The 23,450-nt window shown below is 34.7% G+C and overlaps 1 protein-coding gene across 1 annotated transcript; it reads right to left on the bottom strand.

Annotated features, from left to right (window-relative positions):
- Positions 1-21,298: 21,298 nt before the first annotated feature.
- LOC140452765 (uncharacterized) lies at positions 21,299-23,224 on the bottom strand. The gene has a single exon (XM_072547091.1). The coding sequence runs from the start codon at positions 23,222-23,224 to the stop codon at positions 21,299-21,301; it is 1,926 nt and encodes a 641-aa protein (XP_072403192.1).
- Positions 23,225-23,450: the final 226 nt, after the last annotated feature.

A 23,450-nucleotide genomic window follows, 5' to 3' on the forward strand; every position in this document is an offset into this window, starting at 1 on the left:
ATTACTTGGGGTGTAAGGTTTTAAGTTTACAGAATGTGAGGGAGTTTTCGATATTTCCTAAAACATGTAGTATTGAATTAAAAATAATTAGCATTTCATTGAACAAATCTTTTAAATAGACGACATTTTCAAGATATCCTTGAAAGTTAATAATATCGTTGATTTCTAGTATTTTAGACTTAAGATTTAATTCGTTATTTTGAATGTCGACTACAGTTTGATTAAAATTTTTAATTATTTTGTGACTTACGGAGTATTGCATTTTAAGTTGGTTTTGTAAATTAATTTGGTTTTCCTTTAAATGTTCTAACATTGAATTTATACGTTCCCCGTCCTGTGAATCTAAGTTACCAGTAATAGCTTTAGCTATCGATCCAAGACCATTTATCAACCCTCTTTTGTTTCGTATACTAGTAGAATGAATATTAAAATTATCTAACTTATCATTTATACTATTCTTAACATACTGAATTAAATTAATAAAATTTTCGGTTTCTGATCTAAAAAAGGTATCGTTCGAAATATTAGTTTTAAGATGGCTGTACTGAATATTTAGATTATTGTATTCGTCTAATAATGGATTAAGATCATAAAAATGGATAAAAGTATGACTTGCTTTTTGTAATTTGGCAGGTCCAAGATTAATGGGTAGAATGCCCATATTGTTGCCAATATCCTTTATGTTGATCGCTGCATGTCCGACTGCGATGCATCTGCAATAAAATTATAAGGTTTTCGTTTAGGACGTTTAATATTAGATAGGTGTATGTCTTCAGTTGTATTTTTATGTCGAGTAATGATTTTGGCTGTTTTTCTGTCGCGATTGTTATTTTTTATTTCTTCCTTTTGATATTTATTTTTTTTTTTTTTTTTTTTTTTATTTAAAGAAACAAAGTCGCATCCACCCAAAGGTTATTAGCGACACTCCTGTAACATTTGTAATAATATTAAATTAACGTTTGTAACAGTCAATCATTGTAACAATTAATTACAATTTGTGAACAATTGAACATTTGTAACAATTAATTAAGTTAAATTTTGTGTAACATATTTATACATTTTAAGTAACCTAATAAATTGTCCGGAACTAAACTTTTGTTGAGTAGTGCTTTCAGGTTATTTGGCAAATTGTAAGACTGTCTTTGATTTACATATTTAGGACAGTCTATCAAGAAGTGCTTTATACTGTCTACTGTATTGCATGCTTCGCATTTTGGTGGTTCACTATTTGAGAAGAGATAGGCATGCGTATACCTACAGTGTCCAAGTCGTAGACGTGTAATAATAGTTTGGCAACTTCTACTTCTGGCTGTGCACTTCCATGAAAAAACATCACTTTTGATGGTTCTGAGTTTCGAACTAGAGTCACTCCACTCCCGATTCCACGCACTTAACACCTTATTTTTAAAATAAACTTTTAGATCGCCTGCGATACTCCGACACTCTGTTTCTGATACGTCACTGGTGATAGCGTTACGCGCACTAGTATCTGCTTCTTCATTCCCTTCTATGCCTATATGAGATGGTATCCATAGGAAGTGGACTCTTCTGAAATTTTCTTGAGCTTTCATTAATTCGGCCCTGATAATTTTCTCAATGGGGTGTTTAGGGTATACATTTTGCATAGCTTTGACTGCGCTGAGAGAGTCAGAAAGGACTAGACAACAAGGGATGTTTTTAATATTTACTTGCTTGATGGCTTTGAGCAAACCAAATAGTTCTGCAGTATAGATGCTTGAATTTAGAGGAAGTTTAAATTGAAAAGTGTCATTTGGGGTTACCACTGCTACTCCAACGCCAAGTTCCCCTTTGGATGCATCTGTATAAATTTTAATCCACTCATTGTATTGTTGATCTAGGATTGAATTTAGTTTAACTTTAAAAATAATAGGACTAGTTTCATGTTTATTATATATGCTTAACGCTGTAATGACTTTGGGCTGTTTGATAGTCCAAGGTAGATAGTTATTGGTATTCGTTTGAAATACTGTTGGGAATTGAATGTTCAGTCTGGAGCTATATAATCGGATTCTCTCGTAATAAGGTTTGGGAGCACGGGGCTTATTATTGTAATAATTAATATATTTGTTACTAAAAGTATTACAGTAGAGGGGTTTTTTTATATTTGAGGCTATAGATGTAGCATGCGCTAGAGCTAAGTACATTCTTCGGTAATTTAGAGGTGGTTCGCCGGCTTCGCTCAGTATGCTTTCGGAGGGAGTTGTCCGGAAGGCTCCGAGTGCAATTCTAATACCAGCGTTGTGTATGCTGTCAAGTTTTTTAAGTAGTGTTTTTGAAGCAGATGCATATGCAATTGATCCATAATCTAATTTAGATCTAATTAGTGTTTTATATATTCTCAACAGAGTTTCCTGATCTGATCCCCAATTTCGGTTTGCCAATGTTTTCATTAGATTCAGTCTTTTATGACATGTTAAAACTGTTTGTTTTATATGTTCTTGCCAAGTAAGTTTTTGATCAAACCACATACCTAAGAACTTTGCCGTTGGTTTAAATGGTAGCGTAGTGTTGTATAATTTTAATGTAGGAGGCATTGATGAGACCTTTTTGGAGAAGAGTATACCTGATGTTTTTGTTACTGAAAATTTGAATCCGGTCGTTAGAGACCATTGTTCTAATTGGTTTAGAAAACATTGCAAAGCGTTTGTCATTGATTCGGTGTTATTTCCTTTGATATAGACAACAAGGTCATCTGCGAAAAGTCGAGCCTTTAGAGGTTTAGTAAGGTTGTTAATAATATTATTTATTGCCACTAAGAATAAAGTAGGGCTTAGGACTGATCCTTGGGGTGTTCCATTTTCTTCACTTTTCTCCTCTGAGTAAGTATTATGTACTCTTACGCAAAAAGATCGGTTCTGTAGAAAGTTTTTAATAAATTTCAGGCAATTTCCACGAATATTCCATGAATGTAGTTCTTTCAGAATATTGAATTTCCAACAAGTATTAAATGCCCTTTTCAAGTCGAAAAATATTGCAATACAATGTTGTTTGGTTGCTAGCGCTTCATGAATGTCAGATTCTAGATCAAGAATATTGTCAATGCCCGAACGATTTTGTCTGAAACCGTTTTGTTCCGGAACTAAACGATTTGATAATTCTAATGTCCACGTTAATCTAAGATTTACCATTTTTTCCATCAATTTGCTCATAGAACATGTTAAGCTGATTGGTCTGTATGAGTCAGGTTCTAGGATTGATTTTTGAGGTTTTAAAAAAGGTAATATAATAGCTTTAGACCAAATTGATGGAAATTTATTATTTTGCCAAATTAAGTTAAAAAGTTGAAGAATAAATAATTTTGCTGAGTAAGGAAGATGTTTTAGAAATATTGCCGGGATATCGTCTAGGCCCGGGCTAGTATTTTTTAATTCGGATAAAGCATTTTCCAGTTCTTCAAAAGTGAAAGGTAGATCTAATGGATCATTTAAATTGTCATTTGCAAAAAGATCAGTATTCTCTATTATTATTTTCCTTTCAAGGAATGTATCACTGTAGTTACTGTTTGAAGACATTTCTCTAAAAGATTCAGCTAGGGTATTAGCTATTTCTTGAGGAGAAGTTGAAATCCTATTGTCAACTTTTAATTTAGAAATCATTGGCGTGTATTTCAGACCAGAAATTTTTCTTATTTTTTTCCATACTTCGCTGACAGGAGTTGAGGTATTTATTTCTGAAACATACTTGGACCAGGAAGCCTTCTTAGCTTGTTTTATAATAAGTTGTGTCTTAGCTTTAAGTGATTTGAACATGGTTTTATTTTCAGGTGTTTTATGTCTTTTATATTTATTAAATGCAGTTTTACTTGCTCTAATAGCTGCTCCACACTCTGAGTTCCACCAAGGTACAGGAGTCTGATTATTCTTTGTCTTTTTTGATTTTCCAACGAATTGCTCAGCACTACTTATGATAATGCTATTCAAATTGTGTAAGGATTCATCAATGCTTTCAGCTATTTTACAATTCGGCATTGAGTTGTCGATATAATTTTCGAATTTTAACCAATCAGCAGTTTCAGTTTTCCATCTGGGTATGAAAACGTCATGGGTCAGAGCCATAGAGTTTTTTATTACTATAGGATGGTGGTCGCTCCCATAAGTGTATTGTAAAACTTCCCAAAATAATCGAGGTGTGAGTGCAGGGTCACAAAGACTTAGATCAATTGCTGAAGAATTTCCGGTATTAATGTTAAATCTGGTTGGAGATCCGTCATTAAGAAAATTCAATTGAAAATCTGAAATTATATTTTCGACAATTTTTCCTCTAGCATTTGAATAAGAGGAGCCCCAAATAATATTATGGCTATTAAAATCTCCCACGATGATGCGAGAGGATGGTATTTGATTGAATAACTCCTTTAAATCGTTGTACGTTACTTGGCGACTGGAGGGTAAGTAAACGTTGCAAATAAAATACCTGTTTGATGATTGTATTTCCACGACTACAACTTCCAGATTTGTAGTCACTGGAAATTCTTTCGCCGATAGTGATTTTTTTACTAATGTGGCTACTCCGCCTGAAGAAAAATTATTATTTGTTATCCTGTCTTTGCGAAAACAGTCATATTGGTTGGAGTTATATTTTTTTGGGGGATTCAGATTAGTTTCCTGTAGGCATATTACATCAGGAGATTGTTCACCAATTAGATGATGGAGCATAGCAAGGCGATGGAAAAAACCATCAATATTCCACTGAAGTAGAGACTTGAATTTAATGTTGACTTAACTGAGATGTGTCACTTTCCGCTTCCGATGTCTCACTGTTAAGATAATTATAGATTTTTTTCCTTATGGACGTGAATTTACGTTTTATGGATCTTTCCTTTAAATGGGGATAAACTTGACTGAGCATATCGGACAAAGCTGGTAGGTCTGTGGTATATTCTTTAATTGTGGTTATAGGATCTGTTGACCCCGTGATATTCATTAGGAGCATATTAAGTTGATCAACGTTTAGAGGGAAAGGTAGAGGGTGATTTTCTATGAAGTTTTTAGCAGGGTCAAGTAAGAGAGAAAATGAGCATTCAGAAGTGCTTGCTGAACTAATTTTAGCTTTTTTAGATTTTGCTTGGACTTTAGGTGGTGGAAAAATGTTACATTCTTTTGAAGATGGATCTGCTTCAGGTGAAATAATTTCATCAAAGTTTCTTTTTGGTTGATTAATTATGTGACTGTCCTTATTTGATGCATCTACTTTGTTCGGTATCTCCGGGATATTAGAAATAGACATTTGTTCACACTGGGAAGGGTTTATGTCATTGGATGCTTGCAAGGATATATTTGTTGCGCTGGATACCGATGCTTCATTGTTTTGGTTGGGGTTTAGTTGAGCTAGTGGTTCGGAGCACTGTGAAGCGATGTGTCCTGGCTTCTTGCATCTAAAGCAAACTAAACTGTCTTGAGAAATGAATATTCTATATGTCGTGTTGTCAAAAACAAGAGTAAATGACTCTGGTAGTGTTAGATTGTGTGGACTGATATAGATTTGTCTTCGAAAACTAAGGATGTGATTGTATTCAGGCATAGAAGCACTTATTTTGAGAAAGGTCATGGGGGAGACAGGAACTATGCCGATTTTTTGTAACTCATTGATAAGCAAGTCGTGCGGTATTGAAGGACACACGCCGGAGAGCACAAGTCGTTCCGCTGGTGTAACTAACCTTCTTGCTCTGACAATTTCACCTTGTATTTCTATTTGACCATGATTATTCATAAAATCGTCCACTATTTGTTTATTGGATAAATACATACATATGCGATTATTAGACAATCTAGAAGAGAAGATTATATTCTTCGGTTGAATTATATTTCCAAGTGGGAGAAGGTAGTCTTGAAGTTTGGTGTTTTCTAAGGCACTAAAGATAATTGCTTGGGACTTTAAAGGAAATTGCACTCTCGACGCTGCCGATGAGTATGACTGTGATGTGTTTATTTGTTTTTGATGGTCTTGTATTGTAGAACTGTTTTGTGATTCCATGTTTAAATTCATTTCGATAAACGTTTATGAAAAGTAAGTCCGACTCTGTACACCTGCTAAAACAGGTATATCGGTCTTTACTAAAAGCGGTTATTTGCTGGTAAAACTGGATTTGTTTATTGACAACAATAACAAATAATTGCAATTTGCTGATTTGAATGCTAATTTAACTGGATATTATGTAAAGAGTTTGTACACTTACAGTTTATTCCAATATATCACTAAGATTCACAATTTATAACTTACATTAAACTTTGTTAATGTTAAAAATATTCGGAGCCCACATTGAGTACAACATTATAGTTATCGATGCAGAACCGAACTTCCGATATTTATTTTTTGTTTTTCCTTTAATTTGTTTGTTACGTACAAATATATTGGGGGGAATTATTTCAGGTAATTCTTCACGATTTAAGTTTGCTTTTCCAATTATTTTTTCTTTATTTTCTTGTATACTTTTATTTATTTCTGAGTAAAGTAACTTCATTTTTTCTTTATGGTTTATTCTATAATTATTATTAAGTTGCTTTTCAAGATCTAAGTCGAATGTAGAAGTATTTTCTAAATGTCCATTTATTATTTCGTAAGGTTTTAATTTAGTCACTGAATGTATACTACTATTATAAGCCAATAGGGCGTAATTGACTTTTTGTTCTATTGGTTCATCCTTAAATTCGTCGCGGTTATTAAATAATCTAATATGTTCGATAAGTGTGCTATGAAATCTTTCGGCAATTCCATTAGATTTTGGGTGTTGTGAAGATATAAAATGGATCTTGATTTTATGAATAGAGCGAAGTTCTTGGACAAGAGAATTTTTAAGTTCGGTACCATTCTCCGAGATTATTTGGTCGGGTGTATTATGATGAGAGAAGTACTTTATTAGGGCATTTACAACTTCTATTCCTTGGGCGGAGTTTAATTTGTAGAGTTGGCCATATTTGGAAAATGGATCGATTAACGTTAGAAATTTAGTATTTTCTAATGTAATTGTATCGAGATGTAATGTTTGGAAGGGTTTGATTGCTGTGGGTGTAACATTATAAAATGGTTTGATTGGTTTTCTGTCGTATTTAGTTAGTTGACAGATTTCGCACTCATTTATATAGGTTTGAATCGAAGCCCTTTGATTGGGCCCATATTATATATATAGTTTTTATACGTGACTCGGTCTCATCCAATCCTCTATGTGTAGCAAAATACTGGGGTGTGTAGTAGGAGAGAGGTATAAGAAGAGTGGTCTATATATATGGGATAAAATTGATAGAAGTAAAATAGATAACAATTAAGTAAAGAAGTAATAAAAAATATTGAACGGAATGTGGATAGGCTAGCAATGTAGGCAAGAGAATGACCACTAGAAACTCAAGGATGGATACGGCCAATTTGCATGCCTTTTAAAGACAGTAAATCAGGAAAATATGTATGATGGATAGAAAAGAAGATAAGAAAAATGAATAGATATAATGAAAATTAACAAAGAAAACAAATTGAGGGCGCCAGAAGAGGGATACTACTCTAAAAAGAGTAACGGTCACTCTTCCAGGTATCGTATACTGCTAATATTAATTAAAGTTGATGTAATAAACAAAAATGCTGTAAATGTAAAAAGGTAAGGAAATATTAATAAAAAATTATATGCAAAACAAATTCAAGTTTATTAAATATAACTTCTTAGATTTTGACAATCTCTAAGTTACCAAAAAGTATATGAAAATTTCACAATATAATATTTTAAAAAAAGAAATGTTGAAAACAACTATAATAAAAAGTTGAAAACTACACAGAATAACTACACAGAATATAGAGTGTACAACCTACATCTAGGTTAAAACAACCTTAAACAAAATAATGCTAACGTTGGAAGAACGTATAGCCAAGTAAATATATTAAACTTACCTACAATATGACCAACAATATTGTTAAACACCTCTAAATTCAAATATAATAAATAAGTAATATATAAATGGGAACAAGCCAAGTGAAACAATTGAAACGGTCTATTATCCTGAAGGGATAATAACCAGAGTTAATAACACAAGATGAAATATAAAAAAATTAGTTAAGTAAACACATAATGAAATAATTAAAGTTAATAATGAAATAAATGGTTAATACAAAAAAACAATGGAAGATAATCTCTGTGTAGAATTTGAGCTCAAACTTACCGATACCTTACACCAAGGGGAGTTATATTAATTAATATATATATATATATATATATATATAAATATATATATATGTTATAAAAAAACCTATAACTGGTGAAACAAGATATATATATATAGTTCTGAAGTAAAAACCAACTGTCCTCCTAAGTGAAACAGTTGTCTGGAAGGATACTCCCGAATGGCTTCGGTGTCCCAGCGAAGTCCTCCTTGAGGTCCGAAATTAGCACGGAGCTGGTGCTAATTGGCTCAGTTCCAATGATGACTGTCCTGCCCTACCTCTAGGTGCAGGCTGGAGAAAAAAAAATGAGGGTGGAGTAGACAATACCCCCTGGCTTGTCCCAATGACCCTGATTCTAATAGAGTTGAAGTGGTACTCTCCCTCTGATGTTCTGAGGGAAATTTATAATTCCATGGTAGGTGGCTGAAAACAATTCCCCGTTACTTCTAATCTCAACATTGATAAAAAGAAATCAAAGAAAAAGTGAGGAAAGTTTCTTTCAGCATAAGAAACCGGAGCAAAAAGATAATTATGGTAGATAAAAAAAACCATCCAATCGGATGTAGCGTGACCTTGCTTCACATAGAGTAAAAATATAATGGCCTTGAACAAAATACTATATTAAAATATGAAATAATTAATCTGAATAATAGGATATAGATAAAATACTCTAATGTTCGTTAAAATATCTGTGGAAATTGTAATAGATGTTAGAGATTTACGAAAAATTCAGAATTTTAATCAGATTCATGCCGGAATGATTGTAAGCGGCCATACTATACTTGAATTCGTGACCCAAGGTCATTCTGAATACCTTAAGGATGTGGAAGGTGAGAACAAAAGTTAGTTTTTATAATATAAAAAAATTATTATTTACCAGATAGCTGCTTAATTCCGTGCTAGAAATTTACTTCAACCTTAAAGTTAGGCAACCCATACTACGTCTCTGAAATTATTTTAATATAAATTGTTTATTATTTTAATATAAATTGTAATAAAAGTAACGACTGTTACATTCCCCTACTAGTCGGGAAAAAAAAAATTTTAATCAAAATTTATTTTTTTTTTTGTTCCTAAAATTAAAAGTATCAATAACTAAGTGTACTGGCCTAACATTCCACGTTGATCCGTAAGTTTACACAAAAAAAAATAACCACGAACTAAAGATCACGGAAAAAAAAAGAATGGTCATGGCGCCAGACACCACAAACTCAGATGACTCAAAGTAAAAATCAAAGTCTCAATCGACAATATGCTTAAAAGCCAAATATTAACTAAATATACCAACTAAATTCTTGCTGACAAATAAATGTCGAATTGGGCACTAAATCCAAAATTGAACTATCCATGGACATCAAATCTATAAGACTAAGTATATCCAAGGACGAACAACCAGGCAAATGTATGAGCCAATTCAACCAATATCTCACCCGGAGATATACTAAACTAAGATCAAAGAAATCATAAACTAAATAGGTTAAGAATTGAACACTTAATCCAAAATTGAACTAACAATGGACACCAGATTCATAGTAATATATCCAGAGAAGAACAATCAGGAAGATTTATGGAGCAATTCTCACCAAACCAAATAACACAAATAGTAATCTAAATCGTAAACATACCAAAGTATATCAAAGGCGTAATAACCAACATAAATGTGAAATAGGACGCTTAATCCAAAGTCAGACTATCAATGGACACCAGATTCATAAAAGCATATCCAAAGAAGAACGACCAGGAAGATTTATGGACCCATTCACACCAATACTAAATCTCAAAACTAAATGAGGTCTACGTACACCCACATCTGGTAATACGAACCTACATAACCAAATAAACCAAATAAGTGAGGAATCAGACACTGAATCCAAAATCGGACTATCGATGGACAACAGATTTATAAATAGAGCATATCCAAAGAAGAACGATCAGAAAAGGACCAATTCTCACTAATGCTAATAACTAAATTAGCTCTTACCCTCATCCGGTAATATGAGCCAATACCAACTAAGTAATTACAATAAAGCAAAATTTCCTAAAGTGTGAAGCAGCATCGTCACACTTATTCAGACTAAGTAATGTAATATGTAACTGAACTAAACCAAAGATAAAGATAAATACCTAAAGTCTAAAATCTAAAATGGACTAAAGGAATTCAGAGGCTAAATAAATTTTAAGTGTGCTGGTATTCGCTAACTATAGTATGTGGCTACAACAGATGTATGAGAATAACCAGACACCGATAGAATCCCAATATAAATCCTAAGAAAATATACGTGGTGGACTTTTCCTATAATACCATTACTAACGATAGAAAAAAAAATATGTCGAGAACAAGCAACCAATTTTGAACAAAACTGTAGATTTATAACAAGTTCTCGCAGCATGGAATTATCCGGGAATAGTCCTAAATCTAAACAGCAATTTATGCCCAAGGAAAGAAGTGGGATTACACTAAGAGAACAACTCATTTGTCTAAACTCTTAAATAGTGAAAATGACTAACTTGGCATGTGTAGGGATAGTTAAAGAAAAAAACATAACCTGAAGTAAGATAACTAATATAAACTAATTAAACTTCCCTATCAAGTTGTGAAAAGGTAACTGGAATATTTGGACAATCACACAAGAATGGTTAGGACATGTCGCGAGCATTTCCTGACCAGAAATATTATGAGGCATAAACATCTGCCTACTCTGCAATAAACACATATAGTACGAACCTAATTGAGCAGCAGTGATCAGTTGCTGAGCAACAATCTCGAACCCACGTATTCACTAAAGCTGAGTATTGACAGATTCATTGACAGAAAATTCAGAAGAATAAATAAGAAGAAATAAGAAGGACACCGGTCATCCTTACCTACTTCAAAATTCCAAACTAATTCCAGAACCATCCTGTATATGAAATCAGGACATAAATTATTGTAGAGTATTTAAGATTTTCGTGACAAGTGAGAATAAAGCAGACCAAAGATAAAAAAAAAATCACAACATCTTTCCAAATTGGCAAATATTGAACAAATATATCAAAACAAATACTAAGGAATCAAATATCAAAAATATAACACACAATATATGATCCAGTAGTGTAACAACATAGTTCCATAGTTCCTTATCAGTAATAGGATTAACTATAAGTATAAATCTAAATATGTAAATATATACTAAACAACCCTCGTATCATAAGAGGTTAAAAGGAGTATTTCTCCTGGGAAGATTAGTACTTAAGAATATTAATTCATTATAAAGTGCATCATTTATAATACAAAAAAAAATGGATAAGTCATACATACTAATTATCTAATAAGTTATAGAAGTCATTAACCAATGCCAAAAGATACAAAAAATAGCGGTGTACCTACGTTATCTAGTGATTAAGAAAATCTTAGACTAAAATGCAAAATATAATCAAAATAAGCTAAAGACAAACAGAGAAAGAGATTAGCTTAAACGAAAGTGTTAAGTTAGTCTTCTTCTGAGGATAAAGAACTAACCTCGTCGATGGTGTTATCAGGCAGTAAATCCTTTACATGAAATTGACCAATTCGTTTGTTGGACGAATTGTCCCTTAATTCATATACCAAAGGAGATATTACCCTTACAACCGTACACGGAATGTATTTCTGGCAAAATTTTGCCGAAATAGCATCACCTTTACTTGATTTTACAAAGTTTCTCTTTAAAACTCTATCGCCAACAAAGAATCGCAAATCTCTCTTCCTCAAATTGTATTGACTTTTGTTCCGGAGGTAAGAAGATTTTAACTTCTTCCTGATATCAGCAAAAATTGGAGGTAGAGTCTGAAGGTCATCTAGACGATGAAGTCTCTCGGATATTTGAGGGAGATTTGCGGAATTTTCAGAAATTAACCCAAAATAGTCACCAGATAAAGCAATGTTTCTGCCAAAATTCAAGTATGATGGGGAGCACTGTGTCACTTCATGGACAGAAGTCCTTATGGCTTGAGCTATGGAGTGAATATATTGATCCCAAGCTCTGTGATCTGGGAAAGTGTATGATCTCAAGGCTGTGACAATACTTCGATTCACTCTCTCAGTATGGTTTGCTTGCGGATGGTACGCAGCATTATAAAAGATCTTCTGAACCTTGTATTTGGTTAGAAGGTCTTTAAAAGCCTTAGACACGAACTGTGGACCATTGTCACAGGAAACAATTTGGGGAACACCAAACAACAAAAAGACTTGTTCCTCCAAATATTTCACGATTGCTGGAGTTGTGGCCTGACGAAGAGGAAAAACTAAAGGAAATTTAGTGAAATAATCCACAACTACTAAACAATAGGTATTTCCTTTGTAGCTACGAGGATATGGTCCAATGAGATCCAACGAGATCATTTGCCAAGGGAAATCAATGTTCCTGAAGAAACCCATGAGTCCAGCTTGTGGTAAATTACTTGGTTTACAAGTAGCACAAACCAGGCACTTAGCAATATGTTTTTTTTACAGATTTGCGCAAGCCAGGCCAATAATATAACTCTGCAATACGGTGATACGTTTTATAAAAGCCAAAATGACCAGCAGTAACCTCATCGTGAAACATATGCAAAATGTTTTCCCGATTTGGCGTAGGTACGACTATTTTCCAGTCGGACATATTAGATAATGTCTCTACCGGACCTAAAATGTGTTTGTACAGCACATTGTTCTCTACCTTAAAATCAGGATACTTTTGTGGGTCTTGAGTAACCCTATCAATCATATTCTGATACCACGCGTCAGGAGTTAAAGAGGACAGATCTAAGACGTTAATGTCATGGACACGGGAAAGAGCATCTGCAACTACTACCCCGTTTGCCTTTCTATGGATAATCTTATAGGAATAGGCAGCCAGTTTACAGATCCATCGGGAAAGTCTCTGTGAAGGGTTTTTCATGCTATGAAGCCATACTAAAGAACTGTGGTCTGTAATGATAGTGAAATTACGACCTTCCAAATAATAACGAAATGCTTCTAACCCATGGATAATAGCTAAGAGTTCTTTCTCCGTAGTGGAATAGTTCTTCTGTGCCTTATTCAACTTCTTGCTCGTATAAGCGATGGGGTGTTCAGAGCCATCTTTCAACTGAAATAACACGCCACCAGAAGCAGTATTAGAGCAATCAGTCATTAAATAAAAATGCTCATTAAAATTAGGTGACATCATGACTGGAGCGCTCGTTAAAGCATCTTTAACGCGCCTAAAAGCTTCATCTGCCTCAGGAGTCCAAGTAATAGTTTGTCCCTTTTTCCTGTTCTTCAGAAGATCAGTAAGAGGTGACAACAAGGTAGAGTAAGATGGTACAAACCGACGATAATAACCACACATTCCCAATATCCTACGGACTTGGGTTGTGGTCTTAGGTATAGGAAAATTCTTAATGGCAACAATTTTATCCGGATCAGTCCTTAGACCCTGATTATCAACAACATAACCCAAAAACTTAAGACTAGGACGGCAAAACTGACACTTATCTAAATTAATCGTTAGATTAGCTTCCTTAAGGCGTAAAAACAACTTATCTAAAATTTCCATATGAAGGGAAAAATCAGGAGTAACAACTAAAATATCATCCAGATAATAGAAAACATAGGGCTCTAACTGAGGACCAATGACTAAATCCATCAGACGACACATTGTCTGGGGAGCAGAAACAAGACCAAAAGGCATAGTGACAAATTGAAATAGTCCTTTGCCACTGACGGCAAAAGCAGTATACTTCTTGCTCTCTTCACTCAATGGGATCTGTAAGAAGGCCTTAGACAAATCAATAGAAGAGATGTATTTGGCATTCTGAAGTTTGCTCAAAATCACATCTATTCTAGGGATAGGATAAACATCCCGGTTAGTGGTAATACTATTCAATTTCCGACCATCAAAGCAGATCCTAAAGGATCCATCCTTCTTTTTCGTTAACCATAGAGGACTACAGTAAGACGAGGTAGAAGGTTCTATGATGTTTAACGAGAGCATCGAATCGACTTCTGTTTCTAAATCAGCCTGCCATGCTTGAGGTATGGGATACTGATAAAGTCTAAAAGGAGTGGGATTTCCCACCTCAATAGTGTGAGATATTAAAGACGTACGACCTAGTTTGTCTTTGGAAGAAAGAGTAGTAAATTTAGAGATCATGTTCTCTAATTGCCTTTGTTCAGAACTAGATAGACTAGAAAAATCATGAATAGCACTCAAAGTAGCTAAATTAAATTCAGAAATTGAGAACGAAAAATCAGAACAACTTAACGTGCTATTGAAAGCATTGAAAAAGTCCATGCCTAAAATTATAGAATTCTGTACAGAAGGAATAACATAAAATGTGATTTCTTTACATATATTTGCAACAGTGATTTCAGTTTGCCTGTAATAGACTGAACTGTACCATCTGCAGTAGATACCTGCAAAGATAAAATGGGCATAATGAAAGAAGTTGCATTTTTCAATAGATGTAACGAATGTGCACCTATCAATGAAATATTAGAGCCACTATCTAACAACGCTAAGCATGCTTGTCCTAAAATCTTAATGGGTAAATAAGGTCTATTATCATTAACCTTCCTAACTAGTAAAGAATTTAAATCTAAATCTAAAGTATTTGATTGGTTATAAATATTATATGGTACAACCATAGACATATCATCATCATCAACAAACCTAGAAGTTGATACTGATAATGGAACTATTTCACCACTGTAATCATTAGAATTGTGTTTAACGCTACTGGGTAAAGAAGAATTGGTAGTTGACCATCTGTGATCACTTAAAAGAGGCGGATTCAACGTTTCATGATTATTAGTTAATTTCGGGACTGATTTTGTCCTGTGGTGTGCTTTGTTTTTTTGAAAGTTACCCCTTTCCCTTTCCGACTCGGAGATGGGTTTGGGTTGCTGGATGTGCTTGGACCAGCGGTCTCGTTTGAAGTTTGGGTTTGATTCCCTGATTGTATGGTGGACGGAGAAACGCTCAGGGGACGGACCTCCGACAATTCGTTTCCCGAACACTTAAAACAATTTCTCTTTAGAGTGTTTTCCCTACCACAACCATGGCAGAAAATACGAGTGCGAGGGATCGAACATTCAACAAACGAATGACCAGAGTGACGACAATTCCAGCAGACGATAGAACTTACAACTGACACATTACGTTCAGGGCCCTTATTTTGCCAAGAACGAGGACTAAAAGAGTTTGGCTGAGAAGAAAAATTAGAAGAAGGTCGAGATGTGGATGAAGACTGAGAGGACCAGGATAACGTTTCCTCTAAACGTTTACACTTTACAGTAAGGTCATCAATAGTTTGGATGTCCATAAGAGCTAGCTGTTGATGATAAAAAGGTAACAGACATTTAAGAATAATTTTTATCTTAGCAGAATCTGATAAAGAAGTCTCCAAACGGCTACACATGCCCAAAATAGTGTTAATGAACATGGTGACAGATTCTCCAGGTTTCTGCTTATGGTTTTTGATTTGGTCCAATAGATCATCCTGGAATGAGTAAGGAAGAAAATCTGACTTCAACTTGTGTACCAGATCAGACCAACAAGAAAAACTACCTCTATTATTCATGAACCATGTAAAAGCTGTACCGGTGAACAGTTCAGCAGAAGCAGCAAACAAATCCTCTTCAGAGACACCTCTAGAAACACGAAGACATTCAACCCTTTCTATAAATGACATCACATCAGTGTGCTGTTTTTCACCAGAAAATGAAACACCCCATTTGTGTACTTGCACAGGTTTGGAGTATGCGAAGCTAGGAACTACATTGACTGGAGCATTAGGAGTAGATGTAACAATGTAATTAACTCTAGAATCAAGTTCACCCTCCAATGTAAGTATTCTCAGAGATACAGTCCTTTTAAAAGATTCCTGCTCTTCAGTAGAGCAATGTAACAAATGTACGCGGCCAGAAATGTGAGCTAAACGAGAAGTTAGTCGCGCATACAAGTTATCTTGTACAGTTCCCCTGAAATCTCCTATTCTCGTCGACAAATCATCTAAGGTTTCGGATATTCCTTGCTGTTGGTCATCGAAAGGGATGTGTGTAGCAGAAATCTGAGTAAAACTCCTATTGTCCTGTTTCTGCTTTAAATCACCACGCAAAAGCTTGCGTTTGTCTTCAACCTTTGCCGACTCTGCAGGTGTTATACCCCTAACATTAAATTCGTAATCCAATTCGTTTACCAAAAGATGCTCAACTTTGAAAGCACACATGATGAGAGGAAAAATATGGACAAAGTGATACCAAGATCAGAAATATGAAATACTAATTATTAATTATACCTAAGTTGTAAAAAAAATGTGGACAAATTATTAGCAACACACCACCAAGATCAAAATAGCCAGCAAAAATAATATATATATAATCAAATAAATACCTTAGTTATCTTACTAAAATAATCAAAATAATTTCTAGTTATATGTAAATTATAACTATTCTAAACCAAATATTAATATATATGCAACAATTAATAGTACCTATAAGTATAATACTGTTGGCTGTAGCAATAAAAGTTTATATAATATACGATATAAGTATGTGTAGGTAAGTAAGTAAATATAAGTTCTCAATAAAAATACAAAATTCAACCTAGAATGTAAGTTGTACTACTATAACCTATCACTGAGGTCTCAAAATATTAATAACTAATAAATCTAATAAATAAAACTAATAAATCAATACAGCAGTATAAGTATACCTGTTTAGTATTAATAAAAATTTAAAGATAGAATAAATCAGCAATAATATGAGTAAAAAAAAAACAAAAATACAAAAACTCAAGTAAGAAAAAAAAATCAGCTAAAAGCTACTGTCTTAAAACCAAAACTTGGAAAAGGCACCGCGTTGGGACGCCGATGTAGCAAAATACTGGGGTGTGTAGGAGGAGAGAGGTATAAGAAGAGTGGTCTATATATATGGGATAAAATTGATAGAAGTAAAATAGATAACAATTAAGTAAAGAAGTAATAAAAAATATTGAACGGAATGTGGATAGGCTAGCAATGTAGGCAAGAGAATGACCACTAGAAACTCAAGGATGGATACGGCCAATTTGCATGCCTTTTAAAGACAGTAAATCAGGAAAATATGTATGATGGATAAAAAAGAAGATAAGAAAAATGAATAGATATAATGAAAATTAACAAAGAAAACAAATTGAGGGCGCCAGAAGAGGGATACTACTCTAAAAAGAGTAACGGTCACTCTTCCAGGTATCGTATACTGCTAATATTAATTAAAGTTGATGTAATAAACAAAAATGCTGTAAATGTAAAAAGGTAAGGAAATATTAATAAAAGAAGACGAAAAGACCAGAGTAAATCAGATTTGTCGTGGAAACTGGAGACGCACGGACCAAGCAGAGTACGATGCGAAAACGGCATGCTTTAGATGCAGAATGCCAGGTCACATCCGCAAAAACTGCAAAAACCCATGAAAAAAGTTTTGTTCGCGTTGTGGCAGAGAAGGGGTTTACAGCAGTGACTGCTGTTTCAGGCGTCAGGGAAACGAATTACAGACTGGAGAAACAAGGAGTCGTCCCAGTCTGTATGGCAAGATTCGACTCCATTCGTTTTCGCCGTTACACAGCTAGCAAGCAATGACATTAGACTGTTCGCATCACTGAAAATAGGGCAAAGAACATACAGAGCGCTCATCGACACAGGAACCACTAAAAATTACGTCGGGGATAGAATAGCTCATATATACAAGGACTCTCTAGATAGCTACAGCGGTAGAACAAGACTAGCAAATGGAGCGTCAATGAAGCTTAACCAATAGTTGACAATTGAATGCGAGATCGATAAGTTACAAACCCGACAAACATTCATAGTAATGCCAGGGTTGACGGAAGATGCATTAATAGGAGTGGATTTCCTCAGGAACCATTCTATCGAACTTAAATTCGATAAACATACGACCAAACAATACATACAACATCAAGAAGAGACATGTAACACTTTAAAAGACTCCACTCAAAATACGGATTTAGAAAGGTTCCTAAGAAAAGAACTAAGGGAGTTTGAGAACATAACGGGACCCACCAACTTAATAAGACACGAAATAAAATTAAAGAAAAAGTGCGATCCAGTCAAGCAGCCTTATAGGCGGCACAGTCCCGCAATGCTACAGATCATCAACCAAGAAGTGAACAAGATGTTAAAAGAAGGAACCATCGAACCCTCCACAAGTGGTTGGAGTTCACCGATTGTACTAGTTAGGAAAAAGGATAACTCATACAGATTTTGCATTGACTTTAGAAAAGTCAACGAACTATCAGGTAAGGACGCATATCCGTTACCCAGAATATCGGAAATTCTGGATAGACTTAAGGAAGCAAATTTTATATCGACCCTCGGTTTGAAACAGGGAAGTAAAAGGGCAACAAGAGAACGAGCACAAAATCGGTCATTTTCCCATGTAAATCTCCATAAGAAATTCTAAGGTCGATTCTGGTCATTTTTGTCTCATTTTGTGGTGGGGGTAAAACGGCTCGTCGGATCATGACGTGTAGGGTATCGTTGGAAAGCGGTGGAGGCGAAGAACACATTTAGATAAAAATCAAATGTCAAGACTGTGCCAAAATGGCATTACGTCATATTTCCATTGTTATTGGTTCAATTGTGACGTATGAGGGCTCGTTGGAACGGGGAGAGGGTAACGAAAATGTTAATACATAAACAAACGCAAAAGACAATACCAAAAGGACACTAAGCATGCAACGTCTAAACAGCTTAACGTGTAAGGTATTGATGGAAAGAGGAGGGGGTACTGAATATGTTTAGATAAAAACAAAACGCAAAAGACAATGTCAAAAGGACACTAAGCTTGTAACGTCCAAACGGCTCAACGTACAACAACGTGTGAGGTATCGATGGAAAGGGGAGGTGCTAACGAATATGTTAAAGTAAATAACGAAACGCAAAAGACAATACCAAAAGGACACTAAGCTTGCAACATCCAAACGGCTCAACGTGTGAGGTATCGATGGAAAGGGGAGGTGGTAATGAATATAGTAGCATGAAAAGCAAACGCAAAAGACAATGCCTAAAGGACACTAAGCTTGCAACGTCCAAATGGTTCAACGTACATCAACATACATCAACGTACAACAATGTGTGATGCTAAGATAAAAATAAAACGCAAAGACATCGGCGCTACGTTTGTAATGTCCAAACGGCTCAATGTGTGAGGTATCAACGAAAAGGGGAGGGGGTAATGAATATGTTAAGACAAAAAAGTCATATCTCTGTTGTTATTAGTCTGATTACTACGTGTAATACGTTAAATGAAAAGGGGAGGTGACGGGAAATATGTTAAGATACAAGACAATGACTAAAACGCCGCTATATCGGATCTTTGTTTAGCATAATAGACATTTGAGGAAAGTGAGGCTAACAGAGAATCATCGTCAAAAAAAAAACGGTGCTATATCAAATATTCAACATAGTTTGAATGAGATTCCACGTCTATTACAGTTCATCATCTCGTCACGCCATCTGTCAACCACATCTAGCACCTGACATCGTAAAAAGACATACAGCCTCTCTCTCTCTCTCTCTCTCTTTCGTGAAACAAAGCGAAAGGTGACGCTGAAAACGATATAACGTGTGTGGTATTACTAGAAATAGAACATGATGCATTGAAGAACATATATTATTCTTACAGTATGACCAAACCAACAAATAGTCTTGTCTAGTCTAGTCTGTCAATATAATCTTATCTGATTAATTACTATACACCACTATTATTCTGTATATGCGTATCTACGGCAGTTCGAGTAATATTATAAAAATTATAGAATACAATTGTATTATGAGTTGCATACTATATTTTACCTATGTCAATTCGGGTGATATACAAAATTAGCGAATACAAATGGTGAGTTGTATACTATATTTTATCTACGACAGTTCGGGTGATATTGTTTTGTAGGTTGGTATTGCGCTTCGGGTCTCTGGTAAGAAATAGTTATATAGACTGCATGAAAAATATGTTAGCAAGGTCTGCAGTAATTAATGGTTAAATGTAATAAGTATGTTAAGGCGTAAGGTAAACGATAATAAAATAATGTTAGTATCGAAGCGATGGAATGTATGTATAAAGTGAGGTATAAAAATGATGTAAGCATGCAGTGCATGAAAGGTAGTCAATTCGGTTCGAACATAAATTTACTGAAAAAACAGAAAAAATATGTTCTTAACAACAGTCACCAACGTGAAGGTATGACTACATCGACTGTCATGTTAGTAGGGATGATGGTTAGTAGGAATGAATTATTTTACATAATATGATAATATATACGATAACAATATACTTAACTGTACTCAAAATCAGCACATGATTTTAACTTGGTTTAGTAGACATCTTTTTGTTGATCTGATGAACATCTTTTATGTTAAGACACTGTGGTATTCATTCAAAAATGAATTATTGGGGGTTAGTCAATAACTCTAGGTTACCTAAACTTAAAACTAGGTATTTCTCCTGTTTTGTGACAGGCTATCGAAGACGTAAAACTAGAGATTTCTCCGACTCCTGTTTTGTGACAGGCTATCGAAGACTTAAAACTAAGGATTTCTCCGACTCCTGTTTTGTGACAGGCTATCGAAGAACAGACTTAAAACTAAATCAGGGTAAAGACGACCATTATTGATTATCTTGCTAGGAGGCTGCACGAACACTAGATCCCAATTTAATAAGATCGGTTCATTAATTTGCCAGTGGTCCATATCAGATATCTTTTTAGTGGTCATAGCTAAACATCTTTTTTGCATATGTGCTAATCTTAAGTATCTTAATTAAAAATAATATATACAAAACTAAGATCTAGTAGAATTACCATATTATATAAACAACGATGAATGAGGGAAAGGTTCAGAAAAGGAATATAATAAAAGGGTCTGTTCCAGATATATTTAGCATTATGTTAGCTGTAATAAATAAAGTTTTAAAATGACTTTATTAAATCAACTAAATATGCTATGCTTATTTATTATATAAAAACGATGAGTGATAAAAGAAAAAATAAGTTTTAAAAATGATAATATACAATTTGCATCCATCTTACAGTCAATCAGATCATCAAGGATAAATGTTAAAATTGAGTACTTAGCAAAATCATGCTTTATTTTAACTCTAATCAACATCCATCTCATGATTATTAATTGAATAATGCCCCCATGGAAGCGTATCATAAGACTCCGGAAGGTGATGTCTTTTATCATCATTGGGGCTAAGCGCAACCTTTTCCTGGGTAATTGTATATACACGATGTCTATCTGATCTTATAAGATTCTGCGTGGCGGACTTATATTTAAAGGCATCCAAACACTCGACATAGTCTTCAAATGTAATTTTAGTGTGTACAACAGATTTCTTTACCCCCTTCGCCTTCTTTGTCACACCATAATTATTAATAATATTATCAATTTCGTCATCCTCATACTGCTGTTCTTCCAACTCCCCCCTCATTTTTTCAATTTCATCATCTGTGATGGCTACTTTTGTAGTGTACAATTTCGATCGAAGACCTATATAGTCGGTCATAATGCGACCATTATTCTCATCCTTCATCCTACCCAATACCTTTTTATTAACCTGAGGGATGCCGTAAATATTATCTACTGGGTAGTCAGACGTATCAAAATATTTATAGCAATCGTCTATCATTGCTTCATAGGGATCTTTTTCCCGTATCTCTACGATTACACTATCGGTATCAGTATAGCAAGTCGTAAAGTTTTCTCCGAACCTGCTGGTCAAATAGTCATATTGAAAATTATATATGGTTGTTTTAGCTAAATCCAATATACTCATTCCAACATAAATCGGTTTATCTAACCATATTTCTGCTCTATGCATCTCGACAGCAACCAAATTTTCATTAAAGATAGTAGCGTTTTTAAACAGGGGACTACTTATTCTTGCTTCAGCTCCATAACGACCCTGCCATTCCGTTAACAATTTAATATCAACGCGCTTGCGCACATTCTCCATGGTCTTACCAAACACAGCGTTGTTCATTAGCTTAAAAAGGTTCTTTTCAAACTCATTTTTCGCTGCCTTCCGGAGATTTGTATTTAACTCGATATACGGTTGCAGCCACGCAGATTGATTAAATTTCAAAACTTTATGTATCTTTGTTAAAATTAACCCGTTGGCTAATGCTTGCTTTAATGCTCTGTAATGAATTACGTATTTTGTTTTGTCATTGAGGGTGACCATTAATTTGGTGAGCTCTCGAGGACGTTTTGGAGGAAACATAGTTTTTGGGTTCAAAGATTCTGGGCAGAATGGGATGTCTTTATGACGATCATGGAGATGTTGAGGGTACTCTAAATCTACCTCGAGAATGTACCCTTCAGAAGAATCGTCAGGAATAGATATAACGTCTATATTAGAATCGACCCACTCGAAACCACCATAGGGAAGATATTGTGACATTGCCCAGCCGTATTGGTTATTGACATCAAAATACATTAGATATGAGTCAGGCTTCGATGGATCGTATGATGCCATATACTTATTATTAGCGTGGACGCGACGTTTCGAGCATACCTGACTCAAACCGCCACGAATACCACGCTCCACAAACAAAAACATATCTGGATCTGTTAAAAGCTCCAGTTCTTGTTTGGTATGTTTAAGCATTGCATCCCACGTGAAGCCGGGAAGAGTGAAGTAATGAGCTGGGTCAAGATTATATGTTTTGAGACAACTGGATCGGAACTCTTCAAAAACGTCTGCAAGAAGAAGAATATCGGTCTTCATATAAAGATCTACATAATCCCCGAGAGTGGAGCACGAGAATGAAGACCAGACATCTTGGGCTCTACGATAATGTCGTCGAGGACATGGTTTATCCTCAAGTTTATTATAAAAGAACTCAATGGGGGGTAGAGACATTTCAGCAAATTTTTTAAATGAATCTATATAATCGTAAGGCATGATACCTTTCTTGGTTAAAAGACTGAATTGCTCCTCAGGAAGCGATAAAAATTGAGATTTGAGGTTAGTATATTTAGGCAAATACGAAGAAAGTTTATCGAGGGAAGACGCCATGAATCGAAAACTATCGATAAAACGGAATTTAATTCGAGCGTCATCAATGTGTTTCGTAAAAGAGATATATTTTTCCTTAGTAATAGGAAGAAGATCTACGGGGCCTTTGATGTGTGTAGCAATATCATTAACAATGAAGTGGGCGTCATATCCGGAGAGATAATGAAATATTATTGGAATTGTATGAACATCTTTATAGAAATATTATTGGAATTGTATGAACATC

Source organism: Diabrotica undecimpunctata, chromosome 11 (assembly GCF_040954645.1).
Source record: "Diabrotica undecimpunctata isolate CICGRU chromosome 11, icDiaUnde3, whole genome shotgun sequence".
Classification (NCBI taxonomy): Eukaryota; Metazoa; Arthropoda; class Insecta; order Coleoptera; family Chrysomelidae; genus Diabrotica; species Diabrotica undecimpunctata.